At 49.6% G+C, this 26,763-nt stretch overlaps 1 protein-coding gene across 2 annotated transcripts in view; it reads right to left on the bottom strand.

The window, feature by feature from the left end:
• ASCC3 (activating signal cointegrator 1 complex subunit 3) overlaps window positions 1–26,763 on the bottom strand; it is a 2,113,369-nt gene that overhangs the window by 1,067,179 nt on the left and 1,019,427 nt on the right. For both annotated transcript variants that reach the window (XM_085611187.1, XM_085611188.1), the window contains exon 12: window positions 24,788–24,964. In XM_085611187.1, coding sequence (XP_085467313.1) covers window positions 24,788–24,964 — 177 coding nt within the window. The remainder of the gene's footprint in view (window positions 1–24,787; window positions 24,965–26,763) is intronic.

Genomic DNA, 26,763 nt, shown 5'->3' with positions numbered 1-26,763 from the left:
AAGTCTGTAGTGCTAATAATTGAAGTGTCCTGTATTCAATCAATCAATCAATCAATGAATTTGTAAAGCGCGCTGCTCACCCGCTAGGGTCTCAAGGCGCTGGGAGGGGGGTGCTGCTACTACTTGATGAGCCAGGTCTTGAGTTGCTTCCTGAAGGAGAGATGGTCCTGGGTCAGCCGTAGGTGGGTGGGGAGGGAGTTCCATGTCTTGGCCGCTAGGTAGGAGAAGGATCTTCCCCCGGTGGTGGTTCTGCGAATCCGTGGGACAGTGGCGAGGGCGAGGCTGGCGGATCGGAGCTGGCGGGTGGGTGTGTAGATCATGAGGCGGTTGTCGAGGTATTTGGGGCCCATGTCGTGGAGGGCTTTGTGTGCGTGGGTGAGGAGCCTGAACGTGATCCTCTTGCTGACGGGGAGCCAGTGCAGGTCTCTTAGGTGGGCAGAGATGTGGCTGTGGCGGGGGATGTCCAGGATGAGTCGTGCAGAGGCGTTCTGTATGCGCTGGAGTCTTTTCTGTAGTTTGGCTGTGGTTCCTGCGTAGAGGGCGTTCCTGTAGTCCAGTCGGCTGGTGACGAGGGCCTGGGTGACCGTTTTTCTTGTTTCGGTGGGGATCCACCGGAAGATTTTTCGGAGCATGCGCAGGGTGTTGAAGCAGGATGATGAGACGGCGTTGACTTTCTTGGTCATCGTGAGGGAGGCGTCCAGGATGAAGCCCAGGTTGCGTGCGTGGTCCGTGGGCTTGGGGGCGGTGCCCAGAGCAGGGGGCCACCAGGAGTCGTCCCAGGCAGAGGGGGATGGTCCGAAGATGAGGACTTCCGTCTTGTCCGAGTTCAGCTTCAGACGGCTGAGCTTCATCCATTCCGCGACGTATGTCATTCCTTCCTGGAGGCTGGCTCTGGCGGTGGCGGGGTCGTTGGTGAGGGAGAGGATGTTGAGGTTGTGTTGGCGTGTGATGGCTGCGAGGGGGCTCATGTAGACGTTGAAGAGGGTGGGGCTGAGCGAGGAGCCTTGAGGAACGCCGCAGATGATCTTGGTGACTGCTGAGTGGAAGGGAGGAAAGCGGACTCGCTGGGATATTTCGGCGAGGAAGGAGGTGATCCATTCCAGGGCTTTTCCTTGGATACCGGCGTGGTGGAGGCGTGTAGTTAGGGTGCGGTGGCAGACAGTGTTGAATGCGGCCGATAGGTCGAGGAGGATGAGGGCAGCCGTTTCCCCGTTGTCGAGCATGGACCTGATGTCGTCGGTAGCTGCGATGAGGGCGGTCTCGGTGCTGTGGTTTGCTCGGAAACCTGACTGTGATGGGTCGAGGCAGTCGTTTGTCTCAAGGAAGGCGGTTAGTTGTTTGTTGACGATCTTCTCGATGACTTTGGCGGGGAACGGGAGGAGCGAGATGGGGCGGAAGTTCTTGAGGTCCGTGGGGTCCGTGGTGGGCTTCTTCAGGAGGGCGCTGATCTCCAAATGTTTCCAGCTTTCTGGGAAGGTGGCAGATGCGAAGAGGAGTTAATGATGTTCCGGAGTTGGGGTGCGATGATGGAGTCCGCTTTGTTGTAGATGTGGTGTGGACAGGGGTCGGCTGGGGAGCCAGAGTGGATGGTGTTCATCACGTGGGTGGTGTCTTCAGTGCTGACGGGGGTCCAGGTGCGGAGGGTGGTGGTATTGGCGTAAAGAGGTATAAATCATTGTTATTGACAGACAGGCTGTGCCGTGTGTGAGAAGTGTGTGAAGGAGTTTAGATTTTTGGTTCCACTAACGTTTTTTTCCAAATGACTCGTAATTAGTTTGTTAGTGTGGCATATAGTAAAGAGGAGCCTGGTATTATCTCATATTCGTCAACTAATGTGTCGAATGTGATGAGTATAGAGTCGGTGAACATGTCTACCCAGGTTACTAGCCCTGCGTTTGTCCATTTCATCACATCCGGTCTATGCACGTGCATTATGTACCCCGGGGACGCCGAGAGAGGTAAGGCGCCACATATGGGAGTGGGGGACTGTCTTGTGTACATACCAGTGCCAGCCCAGTTTGGCCGTGATCATAAGTAAATTACCTGGCCTTTTCGGTACTATGGTCTCAGTACCGAGGAGCAATTCTAGAACTATATTTGAGTGGTTTACAGTTGCCCAGCAACCTAGTTCAGATAAATGTTGCCCTGCGACCCATTGCATTGGCCATTCCAATTGTGTGGCTGCATAGTAGTATTCAAAGTTTGGCGCTCCCAGGCCTCCCTCAGAAAATAGAGCGTATAGCTTCGCGATTATGACCCGTTTGCTGCCCTTGCCTCATATTAGTACTATCAGTAGCTACCTCAGGTCTTGAAAGAATGTTTGGGGTATTTGTATCGGAAGGGCTGTGAAGAAATACAGCAATCTCTGTATTAAGAGCATTTTAGAAATGGCAAAACGAGCCGTGGGTGAGAGCGGTAGTCCTGTCCAGAATTGTAGGGAGGATTTGCCATTGGCCAGTGCCTTGCCCAAATTTCTTTCCATTAGGTCGATGGACAAGTGGTAAACTTGAACGCCTAAGTATTTAAATGTATCACAACTCCATGGTAATGGAGTGACTGGGATCAGCCTACGTTGTCAGAGTCAGTGGGAATGGGAGCATTTGTCCCAGTTAACCTTCAGTCCGGAGACTTTTCCAAATCGGTCTAAAAGTCCCATCAGCTCTGGTAAGTTTGTTGCATTGTCCCTTAAATATATCGGTGCATACTGTGCATACAGTGATTCTATATGCCACTCATTATACACCTTTAACCCCCAGTCTTGTGTACGCACACGGAATGCACATGCCAAGTGCTCCATTGTTAGAGCGAATATGATCAGTTGTAGGGGACAGCCCTGACGAGTGCCCTGTTCTATTTCAAACGGGCCGAGATAACAGTGCCTGAGCGAAATCTTGCTATTGGAGAGTTATAAAGCAGGGACACCCACCTTAGGAAGCATGGACCTACTCCATATCGCGATAGCACTTTTTGCAGGTATTGCCACGTGTCAAACGCTTTTCCTATATCTAGTGATGCCGCCCTGCCCCTCATTTGTTTTTGCCCAGTCCATTGCATGAACAACTTTTGCAAATTTAGGAAAGTGCTTCTATTTGTGATGTAACCCTTCTGATTTTGGTGTATAAGTATTTGTGTCAAGTCGACTAATTTATTTGCAATAATTCTACCTAGAATCTTATAATCTGTATTTAATGGGGATAAGGGTCGGTATGAGCCAAGAAGTAATGGGTCTCCACCCGGCTTAGGAAGTACCACCAGTACCGCCTCCCGCAATGAGGGAGGTAAGATACTATTGTCGTATGTCCATATACATTCGGTGCAGACGTGGGGCTAGCTGGGTTCGGAAGGTTACATAAAATTCGGTGGGCCATCATTCTGTACCTGGTGTCTTCCCTCTTGCCATTTGTTGTATAGCTTCTTCAATTTTAGTTATTGTAATTGGGGCTTCCAGGTCTGTGAACCTTTCAGTGGTATCTGTGGGAGAGTGAGGTCTTCTAGGAATAATTGCACTTCTGTAGTGTCTACATTTTGCAGGGCCCTATATAAGGCTGCGTAATAGGTGTGGAAAGCTGTATTTATTTAATTTTGTGTATTAACTACAGAACCACTGCCATCCTTGATTGCCAATATTGGGTGTCTCGGCATATCAGAGCACAGTAGACATGCCAAAACCTTGCCAGCTTTATCACCTTTCAAGTGCCGTATGGCCAAATATTCCTATAGTCAGTTGCACCCAGGTGGTCTAGTGCTTCTTTATGGGATAATCTTGCCTTAGCTAATCATCCTGTTCTCAAATCAGCTCTGGTGGCCCTTTGCTTTAGTCTGTGTATTTCTGATTCTAACCAAGTTATTTCTCTTTGAGGACAATTTTGGTTCCATAACCACTTTAATCATGTTACCCCTCAGTACTACCTCGAACACGTCCCATTCAATCCCTGGCCCTGAAGTAGAGCCTTCGTTCTCTTAAAAGTAGAACGATATCTTCTCGGACTTATTGGTACACAGTGGTGTATCTTAAAGTGTCGCTAGTTGTAAACGCCACGTTGGGATTGCAGGCTTGTTCCTACCCCAGTTCAGCCATAGTTGTAGTGGGCTATGAATAGACAGTGTGCGTCTGAGGTATCCTGCTCGGGAGACATTTGGAAGGGCTTCATGAGAACCATATATTAAGTCTATTCTGGGGTGCAAGTCTAGTAGACCAGAGTAGTACGAGTATTCCCTGTCTTCTGGATGCAGGCCTCTCCAAACGTCTTGCATTTGCAAATTTACAGACCAAGCCTGCAAACTACGAGCCAGTGCTATAGATTGCAAGCCAGGGATGGGCAGACGTGAGAGGTCCATATCCAAGTGTGGTTGCGTGCAGTTGAAGTCCCCTCCCCAAAATGCAGGGGCCAGCATATCTTGCAGCAGCGCAGGGGATAAGGTGTGCAGGAAGGATGCCTGGTTAGGGTTGGGGGCATAGATAGAAATCAAAGATTTTGGTTGACCGTCTAATCGTCCCTCTAAGCACACGTACCTACCCCAGGATCAATGTGGGTATAACTGACTTCTAACGGTGTCCCAGGTGCCACCCATATGAGCGTCCCCCTGGCATAACTGGAGTAAGTGGTGCCTACCGGTTTACCCCTCCAGCGCTTACGCATTGCCTCTAGCGCTCGCACAGTGAGATGCGTCTCTTGTAGCAATGCTAGGTTTACCTTCCGCCTTCTGAGATACTGATAAACCCGGTAGCGTGTAGTATAACCTGACAGTCCGCGGACATTCCATGTTAACATGGGTATTGGCGAGATCAAGCTTTGCATCACTAGGCCTATGTCTCAAAGGCCCACCGCAGATTCCCTACATGGGAAGCCCCCTGTGCCTCCCACCCACCAAACTCTACCAGGAAGTTTCTAGGCAAGTGCTCTATCCCTGTGTTTAGGGGATATACTTCCATCCCGTGATTAGGAAACAACATGAAATCAACAATAAGGTCCAACTCCCACGCTGACTGGCGATTTGCACTTAGATGCATGTTTAACTGTAAAAAAACAAATCATACTATAATAAAAGAATTTCTATGCAGATTTGTTTTGTCTGGCGGTCAGTCTAGGCCCTTAGACATGATCTGCTCTTCCCCGTGCTCGTTCACCCGTCCAGTGTAACAATATATTGAAGTCGCAAGTGTTCATTTATCACACGGCCACCCACGCCCACTCCAAACCTCACAGAGATATTTCACATTAAGTCATCTGCTGTTTGCAGTGTGACTTCTGGGCCGTCGCCTATTGCAGCAGCTGTCTGAGTGGCAGAGAAAGTCATTATTATGTCCTCCTGATGCATCTCTAGTTCCAAACCAGAAGCTGTGGGGGAGGTAGACAGTACATGCTTTTCCACTTCTTGCACTGTTTTAGCTCTCTCCTTTGCCAACTGTTCTTTAGTGGGGCCTTTAGAGTGGCGTTTATTATGTTTCCTTCACTTCTGCTGTGTCTGCAATGCTTGTGTAGAGTTTGTTTCGCCTCCTCGTGCTGGGACCAAATCTTCCAGTTCCAACCAGTCCCAGGCTGCCTCTGGAGTCTTCCAGAAGTTTGTTATGTCATTGTGTTGGATTCACAGAGTTGCAGGAAACTGCAGTGCATAGGTTATTTCGTGTTCGCGAACACCCTCTTCACCGCTCCGAAGGAGGATCTGCGTTTTTGTACGTCTAGGGTATAGTCAAGGTGTATTTACACTTTGGCGTTCTCAGCAGTAAATGGACCCTTTGCTCTTGATACTTGGAAGATATGGTCTCTATCCCTTTAATTGAATAGACGTGCCACCACGGTTCTTGGTGCTGCACCTGGACATGGTGGGCCACCTGGGACTCTGTGTGCTCTCTCCATAGAGAAAAAGTTTGACTGTTTACCTTGCAGTATTGTTCCCACGAACCAATCTTCTAGGAAGAGTTCCATGTTGTGGCCCTCTGCCCGTTCTGGCAAGCCAACTATGCGCACGTTGTTGCACCAGGATCGCCCTTCGTGCTCTTTAAGGCAGTCTCGCAGATGGGCCACATCTGATTGTAACTCTCAAATGCGTTGATATGATTCTTTCACCGCAGGCGTAATGGTCTAGCATGGATTCAGATTCTTCCATCCACTCTTTTCATTTTTTGTGATCTTCCCTGAGGATACCCATTTCAATGAACATGGATTTCGAGTTTGGATTCCAGAGTCATCAATCTCCATTACGGCCGTGAGCAGTTCCTCAAATTTGTATGAGTGATCCGACAGAATGGTAACTAGGGTTTTATCTACTGTGACTTTGTCATGGAGACGGGATGTTGGTCCTAATGTGCCTCCTTGTGCTGCGTTGGCCTCATCTGGTTTTGGTTTCACCATTGTGTGTTACTTATCGTTGTCAGGGACCCTCAATGAAGCGATAGGGGAGAGGGGTCAAGTTGTAGGGGGCCTGGCAGTCTTTTCAGTGCAGGTGTGTTGTAGGTATCCCGCAACCAGTATCTTAATGAGAAGCATGCTATTCTGAGTCATCTGCACAGGGTGCACCATTGTGTGGCTGTATTTTTCTTATGTAGTCCTTTGAACAGAGGTTTTATTGATTTAGGCTATTCCAGCATTTACTGTCCTATTCTACTTGCTTCCTCTTTCTCTTTTGAGGAGTCCTCTATCCCTCACCTCTATTCATCTTGATGCAGCTTGAGCTACAAAGTCAAAAGGGGGGAGAACGTTCTGAAGGTTTCGAAGTTAGATCATGTTACAGGCAGGTTTCGTGCCTCTGAGCCTGCTAGGCATCACCTGGATGTTTCACTTATGAACACTCTTAAGTCTCTTGCCTGTTTTCCTTCGGCTGCGGACAATGCACGCTTTGGAAGAGAGATAAGAGGATAGGGTAGAGAGTACCCATCTCTCAGTTTTTTAACCACAACATCCTCTGGTGAATTCGTATGCCCAAAAATATATATATATATTTCTGGATGAATTAAAGTTTGCTTTCCTAATTGCTCACCTTTATACGTGGTTAGCCTTCTTTTTTTCTGCTGTCACGAAAGAGTGATCATAGTCTTTATGTCAAATGTGTTCTTTCACTTAAAATGAGCACTTTAATACCATTGAGTCCTTAGAAAACCACTCACAATTAATGGTGCATTTTCTTAATTGGTTAAGAGAAAGCAGGATCTAAATGATGAGCCGTCAAAGACATTAAACCAAAATTTACCTCCAAAAGTAGAGAGCAGTCATAGCTGGTGTCGCTGTTGGTTCTTTCTGTTGAAATCACACTCACTAGAGTGTCTATTTATTATGGCTTGTCATAATTATACTGATTCCCCATGTACTCCTCGTGCATAATTCATAAACACTCACTCTTCTGATTCCTTTCAATGTCAAATGTTCTATTTACCAATAAATTTACCCAGTCATACTCCTAAAATTCAGAGGTCTGATAAGCACTCTGCATTTTACCAGGTGGTACACTTGAGGTGGTCAGAGTATGATCTCCATGGCCCAGGCCATGAAACTAGGTCTTCGTATGTCACTTGAAATCATTAATGCCATGAGTACATAAGGCCTGAAAAATTAACATGTGTACGGGGCAGAGCCCAACACCAAGCTACAACTAGCTTGGTCCTGCTCTCCCTTCTTACACAGCAAGAGAATCTATACTCGGAGGAAAAATGACCACCAAAGGAAAAAAGGGACACACCCATATTTCTCTCTCTTCTAAGAGTTTGTCGTCTTTCCTTGTGTATATGTCAAAAACATGCAGATGGCAGACCTCTTATCAGAGAGAAATGACAGTGGACACATAAGGTCAGATAATGCTAGACTTAGCTTGCTGCAGCGCTACACATACTCTACTGCATATGGAACAAACAAAACAGTTTCTCTTTTAGAAATTGAAAATATCTATGTCCACAAACATAAGCCTTCAAGGAAAGAAAATAGCTACAGATTGGCTGGGACCAGCTTAGCCTGGCCCCATCTGGTCTCAAGCCACTAAATTATTTTCAGCCATCCTCCCTCCCCAAAAAACACATTATTCTCTCTGGAGAAGAGGTACAAGTGTGCATGAGAATAATGCCGATAATTTTGAGAACTGCTCTGTTGGACCCAGAACAGAAGGTTAACCGTCAAACTTTATTCCAGCTCAGAAAACAATATCAAGAGACAAACTTTAAATGCAACAGCTATTAAGCAGGTCAGCCATTTGTTTAGCTTTCTCTTCTCTGTCACCAACAGTTCAGTCTAGCTGAAAAGTCCCTAATTGATTCTGTAGAGAATGCACCAATAAAAAGCTATTATATTCACTCAACACTTGGCAGACTGAAAAGCCACTCACCATTTTCCCAGGAGCCTGAATCTACTGGCAATAAGCACTACATTGCTTTTTTATGGGCAAATAAGAGTCAATGGTAAGAGAGCCTGTCTAACTATAGGCAACACCAGAGCATTTGCTAGACCATATGCTGCTTCCCTTTTCGCCAGCCCTTACACTTAGGTTTATGAGCAGTCTCAACTGAGGGAGAGATGAACGGGCTTTTATTTAGACTGGCACCGTCTGGCTATTGTAATTACACTTGGTAACAATAACAACTGCCATTTGCACTGTATTGTTAGACCCAACATCCTTGGTGTGGTATTCCCCCAAATGAACTGTAGCAGTAAATCGAATATAAAAAGAGATTATTTAGTATCATTATAATTTTGTATCATTATTATTATTTGAGCAACTAAAAGGGTGGAAGAGTACCCCTTGTTCCACTTACGTCATAAAATAGGAGGAGAGGGGGCATGGCTTGGCCAGCGAGCATGGCAGATGCAGCTTAACAAAGCTCCATGCGCCCGCCAGCATTATCCAACATAAATCCTGTCCATCCTATCTTGTGTGCCGTGAATCCCTGGTGAACGGGACAGAGGTGTCCCCCAAAGTACCCACAGAACCAGCAGCAACTCCTACCCGATGAACTGCGGGTGGGAAAAGCGGCCGAGAGAAGCGCACTATGGCCTGAACTCGGCATCCCCGTGCTGGTTGCTGGCTGCTGGCTGCTGCAGCGGAGCTAGGAGCCGGGGCGAGTCGCCTGACCTGACCGAGGTGAGAGGGGGTCCCTGGCGCTGGAGGTCATGCGTCTTCCCCAGGCCTATACGGGCGGCGGTTCTGGTCGCTAGGCGGGGCCTGGGCTGCAGGGTGGTCTTGCGAGCCCAGTCAGCTCGCCACCGTGGTTGTGGGGCCTGTCCTGGCACTAGCCGGTGCTGGCTGCTGTGGGGGCGGGGGTCCAGACTCTCCGGGTCGTGTCTGCTGACCCCGCCGGTGCCGCAGGCCTTCTCCCTCTGAGGGGAGGGGGCTGCCTGTGCTTTCGGCTTCGGGACTTGGTTTTCGGTCTACCGCAGCTGTGCCGGGGACGTTCCAGCACACTTGGGTGCGAAGAGGTGCCCACTCCCCTTCTTGAATGGCAGCAGCCCTGGGCTGAAGACCAGGGCCGACAACTGTGTTCTAGCTGCCATTTTGGAGCTCCCTAAGCCGTGAAACCAGGCCGAGTGCCGCTGGCCGTGCATCTGCCCTGCAGCACTGATCTGCACCATGTGGGGGGGGATGGGCTTGGCACCCCCCCTTGCACGGTGAAACTCAGACTTGGAGGCCCACACTGTCCGGATTGCTGAGCTTCTGGTGGGGGCGCTACCCTCAACTGTTGGAGCTACCTTCACGTGCTGGTGGTCTGGCGAGCTCGATTCCCCTAGGGGGCCTGCTTGGCTGTTGGCCCCTGGTCGCGGAAGTGGCTGGATTAGATCCAGTGCGGCTTGTGTCCTGTGGTAGACGGAATCCGTGAGGCTGGCAGAGGGGCGCCCGTCCATGGAGGGTCCCGCATGTGGTGGATTGGTGCCCCTACATATCTTGCTGGAGTGGGAGCGAGTAGCTACTGTTGACACGATCCACCGAAGACCCCAACAATGGGGAAGGACAAACCCGGCGCCACAGGGCCAAAACAGAGTACCCTGGACCAGTTTGAGCATTCTGCGGGTGGGTGGGCCCTCCTGGCCCCATCCCAGATAATGCGGCCTTGCTAGCGGCCATCACAGATGCGAGAGACACGCTGGAGGCCAGGATTGGCGCAGTGGGCACAGAGGTCACATTTCTGCGACAGGACCTACGCAAGGAGGTGGATCGCATTACTGAGGCTGAGATGCGGGTGTCCTCAGTGGAAGACACAATGCAGACCCTTCAACAACAAGTCAATAAACTGACTGTAGTTTCCCGAGAGCTCGCTGCTCGCGCCGAAGATGCGGATGGTTGCGCCGAAGATGCGGATGGTCGCGCCAGGTGCAATAATCTTCGCTTTGTGGGTTTTCCGGAGGGCTGCGAGGGAGGCTCTATGAATCATTTTCTCACAACCTGGCTCCTAGATCGGCTCCCGGCGGACAAGATCTCATCGTGCTTTGTGGTGGAGAGGGCACACCGAGCGCTCACACGAAAGTCACCTCCTGGAAAAAACGCACGGCCGGTGATTGCCAAGCTTTTAAATTACGCAGATCGAGATGCTGTGCTACAATTTGCCCGACTCAATAAATACAAACTCATCTTTGACTCCCGGCCCATTATGATTTTTCCGGACTACACTCGCATGGTGCAACAGCAATGACAGTCCTTTGTTGGCGCAAAGTGGAACTTGCGTGAACTCGACATCTCTTACATGCTCCTGTATCTAGCCAGGCTCCGAGTAATCTATAACTCTCAAGCGCTATTCTTCGACTCTCCTGAGGCTGTCTTTGCCTGGACTGATGAAAGGGCCTACCTGAAACCACACTCTCTGCCGCCGCTGGAATCAGACTCTTCTGTGGGCTCGCAGTGGAATCGATCACGTAGAAAGAAATCAAAGCGGCGGCATCGTTCTGGCTCCGAACGTCGATCCGCCAGTCCTGTGAAAGCTCCTTGAACGTCCCACGGCTTGTGCTATCTTTTGTCATGTATAACTGTCTGTAAGTGGGTTGGACCTGCCCTGATCAATGTGCACTGAGCAGGGTTGGATGTTACACATGGCGGCCACTAACTCCCCAAAGTTCAGGTTAATGTTACACAGGGGTGGTGGGATCCATTGGCGGGGGGTCCCTAGGATCCGGGGTTCGGGTCCTGGGGGGCTCCTCACCGCGACAGATGCTCCTTGTTCTTGGCAGTATCGGGGGGGGGGGCTATGGGGGGTGGTTTCAGGGTAACGAAGTTATGTTAGTTGTTGCTTACATGCGCAGACACATCTCTCATTCCCCATTAGACAGATCAGAGTTGTTAGACCCGGACTAGGTAGATGGCATCTCATGGAAAGGTCTCCCATTTGGCTGAACAAACAGTGGTGACGTGGAACGTGCGGGGACTCCTAAATAAAGTTAAATGTGGGGCCATATTACGGCAAGCCAAACGTTATGGGGCTGACATCCTGTTATTGCAAGAGACACATCTTCTGGGTAATAAGGCCCCTTGCTTGGCGCGATTTGGGTTCCACCAGGTGTACCTTGCGGGATTCGCCAGGGGATACCGTGGGACCACTATACTTATTCATGGACGTGTCCCCTTCCTCCATACGAAACACTGGGTGGAGCCGGGGGCAGGTATGTCTTCCTGACGGGGACACTCTACGGTTATTCGCTCACGCTTGGCAGTGTATATGCTCCCCCACCTCTTGGGACTACATTCATAGCAAGCCTGACTAGATTGTGGGGTGATTTGCCAGTGCGCTTATCTCTCCTGGGCGGTAACTGGAACGATACCATGACGCCACTAGACAGTAGGAGCTTAGGAACTGCTGCCCCACTAGTCCCTCCAAATTGTCATCGCTTGCGAAGACACTAGGGTGGGATGATATATGGTGGGAGTACCATCCGGCCGAGTTAGGTTACATGTATCTCTCAGTGGTGCATGGCTCAGTGTCTCGCCTTGACTATCTGTTCACACCTTGGAGCTATGTCCCCAGGTTTGCCCAGGCCATGCATCATCCAAGAGGATTGTCGGATCACTCTCCGGTCTCAGTGACGCTCCGCTTGCAGGTTCACAGGCCCACACTAAGATGGCAGATGTCCCCATTGTATTTACGTTCACCAGATTATCAAGAATATCTCCACAAAGCGCTTCAAGAGTACTTTACCCTAAATACAGACTCCTTTCCCTCCAAGGTGACCCTATGGGAGGCCCTGAAACCCTCTATTAGGGGGTAGACATTAGCTATAGGACCCATGATAAACGCAAGCGCTCCACTCAGAGAAATGACCTAGAGACCCAGTGCCTTTCTTTAGAGGCGCAATACATGAATGCGCCTACTCCGATTCTACGTAGGAACCTGTTGCTTGCGCAACAGCAGCTCACCCATCATCTTACTGAGGAGGCAAAGGAAATCTGGTTGGCATCCCAATACTGTTTTATCAGTGGGGGGAAAAATCCAGCAAAATACTGCATAGACTATGTCAGGCAAGACAGGCCCCGGTTCCAAATGCAAAAACATCTACATCAAAAAAAAATCTATTGACTGGATGTGAGTGTTTGATTGGTTCTGATGCTCCGTCCATCACCACCCCCCTTTTGTACCGCTTTGTTCGCCATAAGTTGGCAGGGTATGCTCAGACGTGAGTCCCTTGCCCACTTTGCCACTGGATTCAAGCAAGCCTGGCTGAAGACGGCTGAAATGCCAGAAACCGGTCCTAGGAAGCTTGTGTCCGGTCCAGGGAAGGCATGGCTTGGCAGTTCGGGCTGGACTGTTCCCATGAGGCAAAGGGTCAGACTGATTTGCATATGTCTGAACTGGGGTGGCAGAGTGGGCAAAAGAACGGTGATGGATCAAACCCAGATCTGTTGACTGGGTGTGAGTGTTTGATTGGTTCTGCTGCTCCGTCCATCACCACCCCCCTTTTTTAGGCCCCGGTTTCAGCCATCAGGGACAGGGACGGTGTCCTGTATACCTCTCCGGGTGTAGTGGTGGAAGAATTCGTACAGCATTTCTCAAAGCTCTACACCCAGAAGAACCAGGTCTCTAGCAACGTGTTCGCTGAGTTCCTGAGAGACATTCCCCCTCGGCAGCCCCCTGATCAGATGAGAGATCAGTTGGATGTCCCTATCACAGCCGACGAATTAGTGACTGCATTGCACGCAATGCGACCAGGCCGAGCCCCAGGGCCTATCAGGATGCCCATGGAGTTTATTTGCTCTTACTCCACCATACTAGGCCCACACCTACTGGATGCGATTCACAAAGCTCTTAAGCAGCACATCCTACCTCGAGACTGGTGGCAAGCTGAAATTGTCCTTTTTTTAAAGCCTGGTAGTCCACCGGAGGACCCGTCCTCCTACAGACCTATCTCTCTCTCATAAATTTTTACTCTAAGGTGTTGGGGAAGGTTCTTGTGGACCGCTTGAGAGCCTGCATTCAGGACTTGGTCCACCTGGACCAGTCAGGGTTTATGCCACACCGGGCCACTCGGCATAATATTTGTCGTGTTCACAATGCTATGGCCATGGCCCCAGAACTGGGCCGCCCTGCGGCCTTACTCTTGGCTGACATCGAGAAGGCCTTCGACTTCCTCAGTTGGGAGTACTTATTCCAACTCCTAGGAGCGGTCAACTTTGAGCCACGTTTCCTGGCATATGTACTCCCACTTTATACTGAACCTATGGCCTCTGTTCGTATTGCGGACTACCGCTCTCCCTACTTCTCCATCGGTAGAGGGACACGACAGGGCTGCCCCCTGTCCCCTCTCCTCTTCGTCCTTGCAGTGGAACCTCTGGCGGCATGGGTCCGCAGAGACCCGGTGCTCAGGGGCTTTGATTGGCCGGGGTCACAGCCGGATCATGTTGCACTTTACGCAGATGACGTATTGTTTTTTATGACTGACCATTGGATCTCGGGCCCCCGTATTCTGCAAATCCTTCGGTTATTTGGCCAGAATACTGGGCTCCACACAAACCCTACGATATCGGTGCTATTACCGGTGTATGGCCACCAGGGCAGGACTACGTGGGCTTCCCAACTTACACATGCCACTGAAAGCTTCCAATATTCGTGAGTGTTCGTATCCCCCTGTCCGCAGCTTTTATCGGCACATAACATAAACCTGCTCCTTGTCAATCTACGCGAGGAGACCTCTATTTGGTCCTCCCTGTCTCTATCGCTCTAATGATGATCTGCCATTTTCATAATGGTCTCACTCCCCAGGGTATTATATCGCCTACAGAATTTTCCATACCACATCACACAGGCATGGTTTGCTCAGGTCAACGCCATTGAGAATCCATTTTTATGAAGGGGGGGGGGGGGGGGGCGGTTCAGGTGGCACTGCAGGCTTGTGCACAATCCACTTATTGCGGAGGCATTGCTGCCGCCGCCGTCTACTCCTACTGCGTGGCAGCCCACCTTTTAATCATAAAAGACTGGTGGTACAACTCACCCACTGACCCGGCATTTGCATTGGAACATGCTGCCATGGAAAAGACTCCCCCCCTCCTGTGTCTGCTCTATAGCGTGCAGTTGCTCAACCTCCTACCGCACGCCACCCAAACAACGATTAGGTTGTGGCGATACACCGTCCGGCGCATGGGTTGGAACAGGCGGCTGACACAGGTGACGCCCTTGTGGCACGGCAATTACCTGCGTCAGGTACCTGCACTGCAGGGGTTCCACCAGTGGGATCAGATTGGTATCTCTACATTGGGAGACATTATGAGTGGTTTGGTCCTTAAATCCTTTCAGCAATTGCAAGAGGAATTCCAGCTCCACAAAACCCAGTTCTATAGGTACCTTCAATTGCGACATGCTCTGGCCCCAGCACTCGTAAATCTTGCTGACCTCCCCGAATTCCATCCGGTTGAAGGCCGCCTTCTTATGGGCGATCTTGGTACATACAAAATAAGACAAATATACCAAACGCGGATGACGCACTCCACTACCACATTACATAGAACAAGGAAGGCGTGGCAAGACGACATCCCTGATCTGACAGATGATGATTGGACAGAGGCGATAGCTAGCCCTCGGGGCGCTGCAGTAGCCTCCAGATACCGTCTCATCCAGTTCAAATAGTGGATCGCGCGTATTACACCCGCGTCCGGCTGTGGAAGATGGGAGTTGTACCATCCCCCCTGTGTCTGCGTTGTGATAGGGAGGAGGGCTCATTTCTCCACACGGTGTGGAGCTGCTCAGCAATGCGACCCTTTCGGTGCAGGGTGTCGTCTTGCCTTAGTGAGGTGCTGTCCTGGGATCTGCCCTTTGATCCCAGATTGTTCCTGGTACATAGTACGAAGGACATCGGTGGGAATCGTTATAAGCCACACCTATTTTTCCAAACCCTTACGATCGCCAAGACGGACACAGCCCAGTTATGGAAGGGAACCTCACCACCGACGATGGGGAAGTGGCGAAAAGAGTTGGATAACTGTATGGGTGTGGAGGTAGCGGTATTTCAGGCGAGGGGCTGCCCTGGCAAGCATAGAAAGATCTGGTCCCGGTGGGCTATCTATCCCTCCTCTTCCCTCGCAATCCCCATAGGAATGGTCTCCTGTGTAATTTGTGGGCCCACAGGTACGATAGGCTGTTTCCCCATCTTGGTCATATGTGCATTTTGAATTTTTGGGGGTGTAGGGATGTCTGCGTGCAGTTCTTGGTTTGTGTTTTTTGTGTTGTGTATACAGACAGTACCCATTGATATTTCTAATGTAGCTATCTCTTTGAAACTTTATTGCCAAGCGGATTATGCTGGGCATATGCCTGATTGGTACTGTAAAACCTCAATAAAATATGTTTAAAAAAAAATTGAGGGAGAGTGTTAATTCACAGGAGATGGGTTTCAGTCCCTGCTTTTAAACATGATGGGGCTTTGTATTACGTTTACTACTTTTTGCTAGTCCAAATTTCCAAGAGTGATTGTCATGTCTCTGAGACAAACTTTTGAATGTAAAATTACTACTAGTAACTTTTTACACAGGCGGATATGTCCCTAAAGTATAAGGTACATTTTAAAATAATTAGAAAAAATATGTTTATGTTGAATGTTAGTCTAAATTAATTGTATACAGTCAGTTTATATGTATACCAAAATGAAAAGGCTACTGCACTATTAACTTAATTTTTAATTAAATACTATTATTTAATAGTTTTTTTTAAAAAGATGAAAGTAAAAAAAAATCCACTTAAGTGAAAATATTTATTTGTTATGTACTAAAGCAAAAACACTAAATGTTGTGTATAAAATTAATTAACTTTCAAAATAAATTATATGTTTAAATAAAAATCATATTGAAAAAGTTATAATAAAACAATATTTATTTTTTATTTAGATGTAATTTTCAACATTAACTTAAATCTCTATATAGGTTGAAAACTAGGTTATTGGTTGAGATGGGCGGAAGCCCTTCTCAAGCGATCGCAACAATCCTTGTCATGGTGAACCACAAGAGTCACTAAATTAACCTGTGCTTATCCCTCTGGTAGCCTGGCAAAAAAGCTGTCACGGTTAACTTAGATGTATAAAGAATCTGAAAGAGACCATTAGTTATAGATTCCTTACCTTAGAATTACCCCCAGGCTGGATCCAGAGAAGTTTTCTTTTAGCAGTGCCACTGCAAGTCGGTAGGTGGCGTCAGTCGACTCCGCATTCGTTGGCATTGTGGTCGCTGGGATAACGTCGCAATGTGTACTTAAAAGCCGCCCCTGCGAGCTGACGTCAGTTCTTTCTTTTTCCGTGCCAGCCTAGCACAGATCCAGAGAGCTACCCCTTAGTCACTTATTGACTAGCTTTTTCTCGACTGTTTTTTGAGTTTATCGACTCCTGGTGTACAAGAGATGTCCCATCGTCGGACCGGTTTTAAACCGTGCGAAGCCTATAACTGCCTGATGTCGGTTACAGACCCCCACCTTGTGTGCCTTTGGTGCCTGGAGTGCGACCACAACCCAAATTTGTGCTCCGACTGCCAGGCCATAAATTCGAAGTCTTTGCAGAAGCGGTCCCGAAAGCTCTTGGAAGCCCAGCAGTCGGCTCTGCGTCGCTCGGGGTCCCGATCGAGAGGAAGGTCTTGGGACTGGTCGCGGAGCCACCATCACCATTCATCATCCAAGTCTTCGAGATCATCGGGTAAGTAAAAGCACAAGAAGAAGACGAAGAAGCAGCGTCACTCTTTGCCTTCTACCCGTCCATCGGCTGACGCAGGACCCGGGGTGTCGTCGCTCTCCAGCTCGATCTTAGGAGCCTGTTCCTGGGACGGCTCTGCACTTCCCTCCTTTTCCCGGAGCCGGAGCGTCTCCAGCCCAGCTTCAAGCTTTCTACGAAGCGCTTCACAGCATCGTTAGGCAGCCCGACTCCGCTGGTGCGCCTTTGAGACCCACGGACTCGGCACTGGGCATTTGATGCCGGCAGCTGGTGGTCAGAGGCCCCCTGAGGATCCAGGCCTGAATCCAGATCGAGGCCAGTCGGCCTCACGGTACCTGCCTCAGCGCCAATTCCAATGACAATGCCCACAGCGCCGGTCGTGCCCCCGACCAACGCTGACCCCAGACTCAGCCCCGACTTGGACACGACATCGGCTGACATCGGTACGGGGGACGAAAGGTACGTTTGTGCCTCTAATCATTCCTAGTGTTCCTATCAGACCTGAATGGCAACCAGAGGCGGGTGAGGACTGGGAGGGGTCTGTCGACCCTTTGGCTGACCAGCCTGAAGAGCAGGACTGGCGAGGGGACCTGGGTGACACCAGTGGTTTGGATACCTCCCCAGACCATGGCATGTTCTCTCCCCCCTACCGTGGCTATGGAGGAGTGAGCCTTATACGCCGTGGTATTACGTAAGGCGGCTGAGGCCTTGGGCCTGGAGGTTCCTAGGGTGACCGTCAGGACTAAGCTCCGAACAGAGGTACTTCAACCGGCGCCGGCGGCCTCTTCGGAGCCCCTTCTGCCTTTTAATGAAGCCCTCACCGACATCCTTCTGGGCACTTGGTCCAAGCCCAGCACAGACACTCCTGTGAACAGGATGATTGCCTGACGCCACCGCCCGGCCATGGGCATCCCTCTTTTCCTCTCCCAAAACCTGAGAGCTAAGGGCGCATTCCCTACTGTTCCCCTAGGTTGGGAATCCAACAAGCTGGACCATCTTGGGAAGAAGTTGTTTTCTTCCGACAGCTTAGGGTTGCGGTTGGTGAAAGTCGCATGCCTCTTGGGCTGTTATACCCATACAGTGTGGGATACGGTGCGCAAGTGCTGCCACAGGGCCCGGAGGAGGCCTGGCGGTTCTCACCCACGCAGTAGCAGATGGTAGGGACGCAGCTAAATTCACCATCAGATGTCGGCTGGATACCGCCGACTCTCTGGGCAGAACGGTTTCCATGTCAGTAGCCCTGAGGCCTGGATGAGGACGTCTGGTTTTTCTGGGAATGTCCAATCCACCTTATTGGGCATGCCCTTTGATGGAGGTCGCCTTCTGGGTGACAAGGCGGACTCGGCGCTCGAGCGCTTCAAGGATTCTAGGGCTACGACCAGATCCTTGGGCCTCGTGGCCAACCTCTCACCCCACGCAGTCTACTTTTCACCCATTTTGTAGCTTCGGAAGCGCTGCCCTACCACATTCAACCCAGTTGACCCACCGGTTCACGCAAGCTGCCCAGCCTGTGCGTGGCCGCAGATGTGGGACCCAGCGACGTGGGTCTGGGGGCCAGTGGGCAGGCCAGTCCACCCATAACCCCCCGGCAGCAGCCTCCAAACCCTCCTAGTTGACCTTTCAGGGCCACCAGAGGCAGTGGACATCAGAATTCGCCATCACCTCCCTCACTGGCAAAACATCACGTCAGACAGGTGGGTTTTGCTGATATTTTGAAGGGGCTACTTCCTCCCCTTCGAGACTACCCCTGCCTCCATGCCACCATCCTTCCATCGCATGTCGGAGGATCACTTGGCACTTCTCCGCCAGGAAGTTGCAGCTCTCTTGGCCACGAGACCCATCAAAAGGGTCCCTGTGCCAGAAGTAGTCGTGGTTGCTACTCTCACTACTTTCTGGTACCCAAGAAGGACAAAGGCCTGCGTACTATCTTAGACCTCAGGGCCCTCAACTGCTTCCGCCGGAAAGAGAAGTTCAAGATGCTCACATTGGCTCAGACCCTGTCTGCCCTCGATCCCGGAGACTGGATGGTAGCGTTGGACTTGCAGGACGCATACTTCCATATCCCTGTAATGCCAGCCCACAGGACTATGATGCACGGTATGCTACGAGCATTTTCAGTTTACTGTGCTCACCTTTGGCCTTACCAGTGCCCCTCGGGTGTTCACGAAAGTGATGGCAGTGGTCGCAGCTCATCTGCGTAGATCAGGGGTTCCAGTCTGACCCTATCTCGACAAATGGCTGCTGAAGGCATGCTCGCCCCAGGCTGTCGTCTCCCACCTCCAGACTACGGCACTCACTGGGGTTCATTATCAACGAGCCGCAGTCACACCTGACTCCCTCTCGGAAGCTCCTTTTTCATAGGAGCAGTTCTGGATACAGCGCAGTTTCGGGTTTATCCTCCCGAGCGGCGAGTCCAGGATATTCGGGCTATGATAACGATGTTTCAGTCTCTATCCCGGATTTCAATGAGAGTGACCCTCAGGCTGCTGGCCCTCATGGTCACCTGCATCCTGCTGGTGCATCATGCCAGATGGCATATGCGGGCTATGCAGTTGGACCTGAAGTTCCAGTGGGCGCAGCATCAGGTGAATCTTTTGGATGTCGTCCAGATCTCGGAGGGGACTGCACGTCCATTGCAGTGGTGGCTCAGGAACCAGGATTGGGTCAGTGGCAGATCCCCCTCCCTTCCCCAGCCAGAGTTCACAGTAGTGACGGATGCGTCACTCCTGGGATGGGGCAGCCACCTGAGAGAGGAGGAGGTCAGGAGTCTCCGGCAGAGTCCGGTCTCCACATCAACCTTTTGGAGCTCCAGGCAATCTGTCTGGAACTAAAGGCATTCAGTCCCTCTGTCAAAAGAAGAGCAGCGTAGATGTTCACAGACAACACCACCTCCATGTGGTACTGCAACAAACAGGATGGGATGGGGTCGTGGACCCTATGTTAAGAGGTTCTTCGCCTTTGGACATGGCTGGAACATCAGTGCATGTCCCTGGTGGTTCAACACCTGGCAGGTTCTCTGAACGCCAGGGCGGGTGAGCTCAGCCGCCAGTGCATGATGGATCACGAATGGCGTCTTCACTCGGAGATGGTGCAAGGTCTCTTTCAGTAGTGGAGAGAGATTGGTTAGATCTGTTCGCTACCGAAGAGAATGTGCAATGTCAGCAGTTCGGCATGTTGGAATTTCCAAGCCGGCACTCTCTCTGCGATGCTTTTTATCACAAGTGGAATTGCGGCCTGCTGTCCGCCTTTCCACCTGTACCACTTCTGCCCAGAGTACTGAAGACAATCAAGCGCTACCAGGCCCAAGTCATTCTTGTGGCTCCAGACTGGGCACGAAGAGTCTGGTACCCCGAGGTCTTGAGCATGGCCATTGATCCTCCACTCAGATTGCCTCTTCGAGAGGCTCGTCTCTCGCAGCATCAGGGGAGGGTCCTCCACCCAAACCTGTCCAGCCTCCAACTCCTTGCGTGGAGATTGAGCGGCGGCAGTTGAAAGCTTTCAACCTTCCTCCCGAAGTCTGTAATGTCATCTTGGCAGCCAGGCATCCCTCCACTAAAATGGTATACGCCTGTAGATGGAACAAATTTGAGGAATGGTGCACAGCAAATGCTGTGGGTCGCCTTTCTGCCCCTCTTTCGGAGGTACTCCTATTCATTCTATCTTTGGCCAAGCAGGGTGCTGCTCTGGGCACTCTCAAAGGCTTCCTTTTGGCCATATCTGCCTTTCTCTGCCTTCCTGATCAGCATTCTCTTTTCAAGTCCCTATTGTAAATAGATTTCTAAAGGGCATTACTCATCTCAATCCTCCTTCTCCTTTCATAATGCTCCAATGGGACTTGACTCTTATCCTTACTTACCATATTTGTGCTCCCTTCGAGCCACTACATAGCTGTCCTCTTCGACTTCTTACTTTGAAGACTGCCTTCCTGCTTGCCATTACCACTGCTCGCAGGGTGAGTGAGCTTCAGGCTCTATCCTCAAAGCCTCCTTTTCTAGCAGTCCATCCGGACAAACAGTGGTCCTTTGCACTAGGCCTTCTTTTCTGCAAAAAAATGGTTACCTCTTTCCACATAGGTCAGACCATCACTTTGCCCAACTTCTTCCCGCCTCCGCACCCTTCCACAGATGAGGAGAGACTACACCGTCTGGACCCAAAACGTGCGCTGTCCTTCTACCTTGACCACATTAACACCTTCGATGCGCATGACGGAGCGGTTCCGTCATGCGCATCGGTTGCGCTGTGCGTATGACGGAACCGCTCCGTCATGGCCCCGCCCGCGCAATAGAACCTTCACCACAGCACGGTAATCCGCGCCACGCTGAATGGGTTAAAGATTTCCGGGTGAGCGATCAACTCTTCATTGGTTATGTGGGTGCCAAAAAGGGTCAGGCCTTACAAATGCACTATCTCTCGATGGGTTGTCCCATGCATTCAAATCTGATTCATTGGTGAAAAATTATCCTGCAGTGGGACTGCGCGCCCTCTATACCAGGGCGACGGCAGCTTCTACTGCTTTGGGACATGAAGTTCCGCTCACTGATATCTGCCAGGCAGCCACGTGGGAATCCTTGCACATGTTCACCAAACATTATTGTCTGGATAGCCAAGTCTGGAGAGACAGCTTTTTTGGCTGTTCTGTTCTCCAGGACTTTCTGGTGTGAACTTTGTTCACAGACCCACCTCCGGGGTTGGCTTTGCTGGGGTATCTATTCTAAAGTACGGAATCTAGAACTAATGGTCTCTTTCAGATGGACAAGTTACTTACCTTTGGTAAAGATGTATCTGTAAGAGACGTACATTAGTTATAGATTTCAAACAGCCCCACACATCCTCCCCGTTCTGCGAATTGACTTCTAGCAATAGGGACTCCCTTCCAGGGCCCAAGTTATGTGCACCAGTGGCCAGTGTCTTGCATGGCTGTACACTTCTGGCGTGGAAAGTCGTGTCAGAACTGATGTAGGTGCAGGGGTGGCATCTAAGTAGAGTTGCATCGTCATCCCGGCGACCGCGAAGCCGACGACCGACGCAGAGTCGACCGACACCACCTACGGATGTGCAGTAGTACTGCTAAGAGAAAAATTCTACAGATCCAGTCTGACGCCTGGGGGTAATTCTAAGGTAAGGAATCTAAACGAATTTATGTCTCTTAAAGATACATCGTTACCAGAGGTAAGTAACTTGTTCATTTATGCAGCACAAAACCAATAATAAAGTGAAAACAAAACACAAGCAAAATTCCCAACCAATATAGAAGAAGAGTCTTTCTGTTCGAAGAGCAGGTTGACCATTGCAGACGGTCTGTATTACGATTATCTGTTCGGCCCTTGAGATTTGCGTTGGATGTCGTTACTGTTGTGCGAAGTGCAGATCGTGCGTTGCCCTTCATCGCTGATAGTCGCTGTTGGGGTGAAGAGCAGATCTCACCAGAGCTTATGGGCTGGTGGTCATCATGGGTGGCATAGTGTTGGCGCGAACTGACCCTTTCGGGGTCAATTGCAGGTATAGCTCTGAAGCTTGTTGTGTCCCTGTTGCTCACACTCTGTAGCTCAGGAGGAAGGCAAGCAGGTTCAGTTAGGACAAGAACATCCTAACTTTCCAAAAGTGGCATTTTCAAAATGTATCTAAAAATCTGACTTCACCATTAAAGACCATTTCAAATTACAATTCGTTTGAGTGTTGACAGCATATCTCTATCTGTCTCCAATCTAAAGTTAGCACTTTGCTAGTCAAAAGGAGAGTGTGAAAAACGACACATTGGGAGTTTTTCACTATTTGGACACGTTAAGTTTAAGTACACATGTCCTACTTTTTAAATGTAATGCTCCCTGCCCCACGAGCATTTAGAGGCTACTTTAGGGGTGACTAATAATAATTAAAAAGGAAGGTGTAGGTCTAGTAAAAAGTATATTTAGCCAGGTCGAATTGACAGTTTAAAACTGCACTACAAGCTGCAGTGGCTGGCCTGAAACACGTTTTAAAGTACTACTTTAGTGGGTGGCACAGAAAGTGCTGCAGACACAATAGGAGCATTTCATTTACAGTCCCTGTGTAGTAGTAGCACCATTTACTAGGGACTTTCAGGTAAATTAAATGTGCCAAATAAGGAGTAGGACAACTTAACATGTTAGAAGGAGAGAGCTACTTTACCACAGGTTAGCAGTGGTAAGGTGCACAGAGTCCTAAAAAGGTTGGGGGGGAAACCACACCAAGGATGTCGGGTCTAACAATATAGTGTTAAAAGGTGAAATAAATAATTGTATTTTAACATTATTTCGTGTCGGGTTTCTATGTAAATCCATGCCTCCAATATTTTCTTCAAAATGTGTGGCAGTACCTCTGAGTGGACATGTGTAGTGCTGGACTTATTCCAAGGCTGATCTGGATTACATTTGTTAATTTACGGTTGTGGTCTTCTGGGCTGTAGTATCTTTAGAAGCGTAGTTTGTGAATAGTGATGTAGTTACTCTTTTTTGGGTTTATGTATCAGCATGATCCTCCTCAAATCGCTAAATGCGATTTGGTAATACCCTCCCACTTTGTTGTTGGTATCCCCCATTTTCCCAACGCTCCTCACTGACCCATCCCACATTTACAACTAAGTACTAAAAATACATGTGTAGAGATCTCCCCAAAGAAAACATGTGGGTGGAAATTTACACCAACAGATTAGTAAATTGCGTTTTGCACCTAGGTCCTGATTATGAGTCTGGTGGTCCATAGACCGCCAGACTCATGGTGGCGCGGCAGTGATGGTCCAGCCACCGCCGCACCCACACTCTGACCACCTCATCACAAGTTGGGCGTTTGGACTGCCATTGCACTGCCGCAACCGCCAGGGATCCGCAATCCATGGGGGTGGCGTGGCCGTGTGAGGCCGCAATAAGCTTGGCGGGGCCCTTGTGGCCCTGCCAAGCATATTACGGGTTTCCTCACAGCCAGCTGTCTCGTGGCAGTGAGCCCGCCACGAAACTGCTGGCGGTGAGAAACTTTGAGGGCCCTACAGGGCCCCCTGGTGCCTCACAGCACGGTGGTGCATGCAGTGGGGCACATGGTGTGCCCCCTGTCTGTATGCACCCCCCGTTCCAGCACAGCATGGACTTTACAGTCCATGCTGTGCTGGAATGCGCTGTGGCAGACCGAAGGCACTGCCTTTCTAAGGCTCTTCTATGAGCCTTTGGAAGGGAGTGCCGGGGCCCAGTTGCCGCAGGACCTCCCGCCCTGATTACGACTTGTAATCCGGCAGTCGGTGATGGAGTTTGGCGGTGTGGGAGGGGGTGGTGGTATGCCATCCCGTTCCCACACTGCCAAACCAATAATCAGACCTTAAGTAAGTAGCATTACTGCAGTACTGTTTTAAGTACCTCAAAATGCACTTAGTGACTTGACCCTGACGAAACAGGTTGGGATCAAATAATATTTTCCACAATCTGCCTACAAGAAATCACATAAGACAGTTTTCAAAGCAACAAATACATGTTCTACATAAAATTGCAACAATTGAATTCCATCCAATTCTTTAGACAAAATGCTAATGGTTTGGCTTGATGCACTTTGGTGTCAAATTCAGTAAAACGCAGGCAAATTGCGAGTTGCACAAGACAAGACTATCATACAATGTTTAAATAACAAAACATGCATACTCGCATCTTAAAAATATTTCTGTGCCATTTTCAAATTAGTTTCAAAATCTTTTTCACATTTACCTTATTAGTTGTCTTAACTCCGATAAATGTCTGTCCAAGAGGTACTGGTCTAAATCGCCCATCAAAGTAGAATAGTCCAATGAAAGGGTTAACATGCAAAAACGAAGCTACATCCAGGTAATTGGGGAGGGTTGCTGAGAGGCCCAAAATTCGAATCATGCTTTGTGTGGATTCAACCTTGAGAAAGAAAACACATGAACAAAACCAGAACATTAAATTATATTACTAGTTTTCATACAAAAACCTTTACATGTTAAATGCTGTCTTCCTGCTCTTCAATTAATCTTCTTCTGATCTTAGTTGCAACCCGGTTATAGTTTTGAAACTTTTGACCAAACAATTTCAATATCATACCTAAACAACTCAGCATAAATATTTGGCTATTTTGTATTTTGCATTTAGGTTAAGAGATAGTTTGAAAACAGATGCCCGAATAGCAACCTTCAAGGAGAACAAGAAACAAACAATTAAATCAATAATGATGGCATTATACCCAACACCTGACATTATATGTAGTTTGCCAATAAATACTACTGTACGTTTCCCCCAGCATCTTTAATTTTTTTTATTTATTTTTGTTTAAATCTGTTTTATTACTTATTACCCACATCATTTACATACATGTGCGAGACAATTTCCAACATTTCATCACAACCACAAATAAAGTCGTCTGATTGTGACACTCCGTTCCCACGCATGGGCTGAGAATATCCATTCCGCATCCAAGTGACTTTATAGCCACCGATCTCGGTTGAGCTACATCTTATGTGTCGCGTCAGCAGGAGTAAAGTCCAACGTACAGACGTGGTGTGATTCCGTGGATATCTTATGCAAAGTGTTGCAGAGCATACATCTCATGTGAACGCACAGATGTTATACAGTAAACAAACAGTAACTGAAACCCCCCAAACACAGCAGTTAAGTCCGACTTCTACGTACGCATGCTTCACTTAGTCCCCCCTCCCTTACCCTTTATAGTAACTACTTCTGTCTCCTCCATCCCCCCTCCCGTACCTGTCCCGCAACTCCCTGCGACGCTGCAACGTCATCCAACACACCTAGTTTCAACCCTTTTAAACTCAATGGCCAGTGTAAATGCGCCTGCGTGGTGTGAAGAGGGTGCACCTAACATGTCGCCCATCTTAGGTTGCGGGAGCGCCCCCCTCAACAGCAGGCTGCTGCTCTAGGCTGTCCCCCCCTATGTGCATAAAACCCTGAAGCAGACCCTTCCATTGTGCTGCCATTGGTGTCTTGCGCAGACCCATTATCTCCTCCCGCGTTATGGCTATTACTTCTGCTTTAGCCCATGCTATGAGGAAATACCTCCATGCCCTCAGGTGTGGCGGGGATTGCGCTTTCCATCTCTTTGTTAAGATGCGCTTGGCAACTACCAGCCCCAGGTCGAGGAAACGGGAAGTGACTTTTGAGGCCGGGGTCCTACGAAATTGATGTAATAGGTAAGTAGGCCACTCAAAAGGTATGCTACGGCTCGTGCACGCGCACAATGTCTCAGCAATAGCACGCCAGTAGGTATGCAGTGTGTGGCAGCCCCATAACATAACGTGCACTAGACCAACCCCCACCTCTGCACAGCGGGGACAGGCCGTGTCCTCACGGCTAAAGTACCTATTGATCTTTTCGGGGGTGAGATACGCCCTGTGAACTATGAACAATTGGATTTGATGGAACCGCATGTTTCGAGGAATACGTTTAGGACTCTGCAATATCTTTTCCCACTCCCTATCTTCCAGCTGCCTCTCCAGGTCTCCCTCCCACCGGCGTCGAAGTGAGTCCAATTTGATCGCTGCATGCGTGCGGAGGGATGCCACATACCACCTGACTAAGTGCCGGCCTCGACCCATTACGTGTAGATACTGCATGGTGAGGTGTTGACCCGGCTCTTCCTTCATGTCCCCCCATCTAGAGGTCAGTGTAGCGATCAAGGAGCGGTGCCTTAAGAAATGCCCCTGTGGGAG

This window comes from Triturus cristatus, chromosome 6, assembly GCF_964204655.1.
Source record: "Triturus cristatus chromosome 6, aTriCri1.1, whole genome shotgun sequence".
Taxonomy (NCBI): Eukaryota; Metazoa; Chordata; class Amphibia; order Caudata; family Salamandridae; genus Triturus; species Triturus cristatus.
The sequence above is the reverse complement of the archived record's forward strand: the minus strand, read 5'-3'. Positions and strand labels throughout refer to the sequence as shown.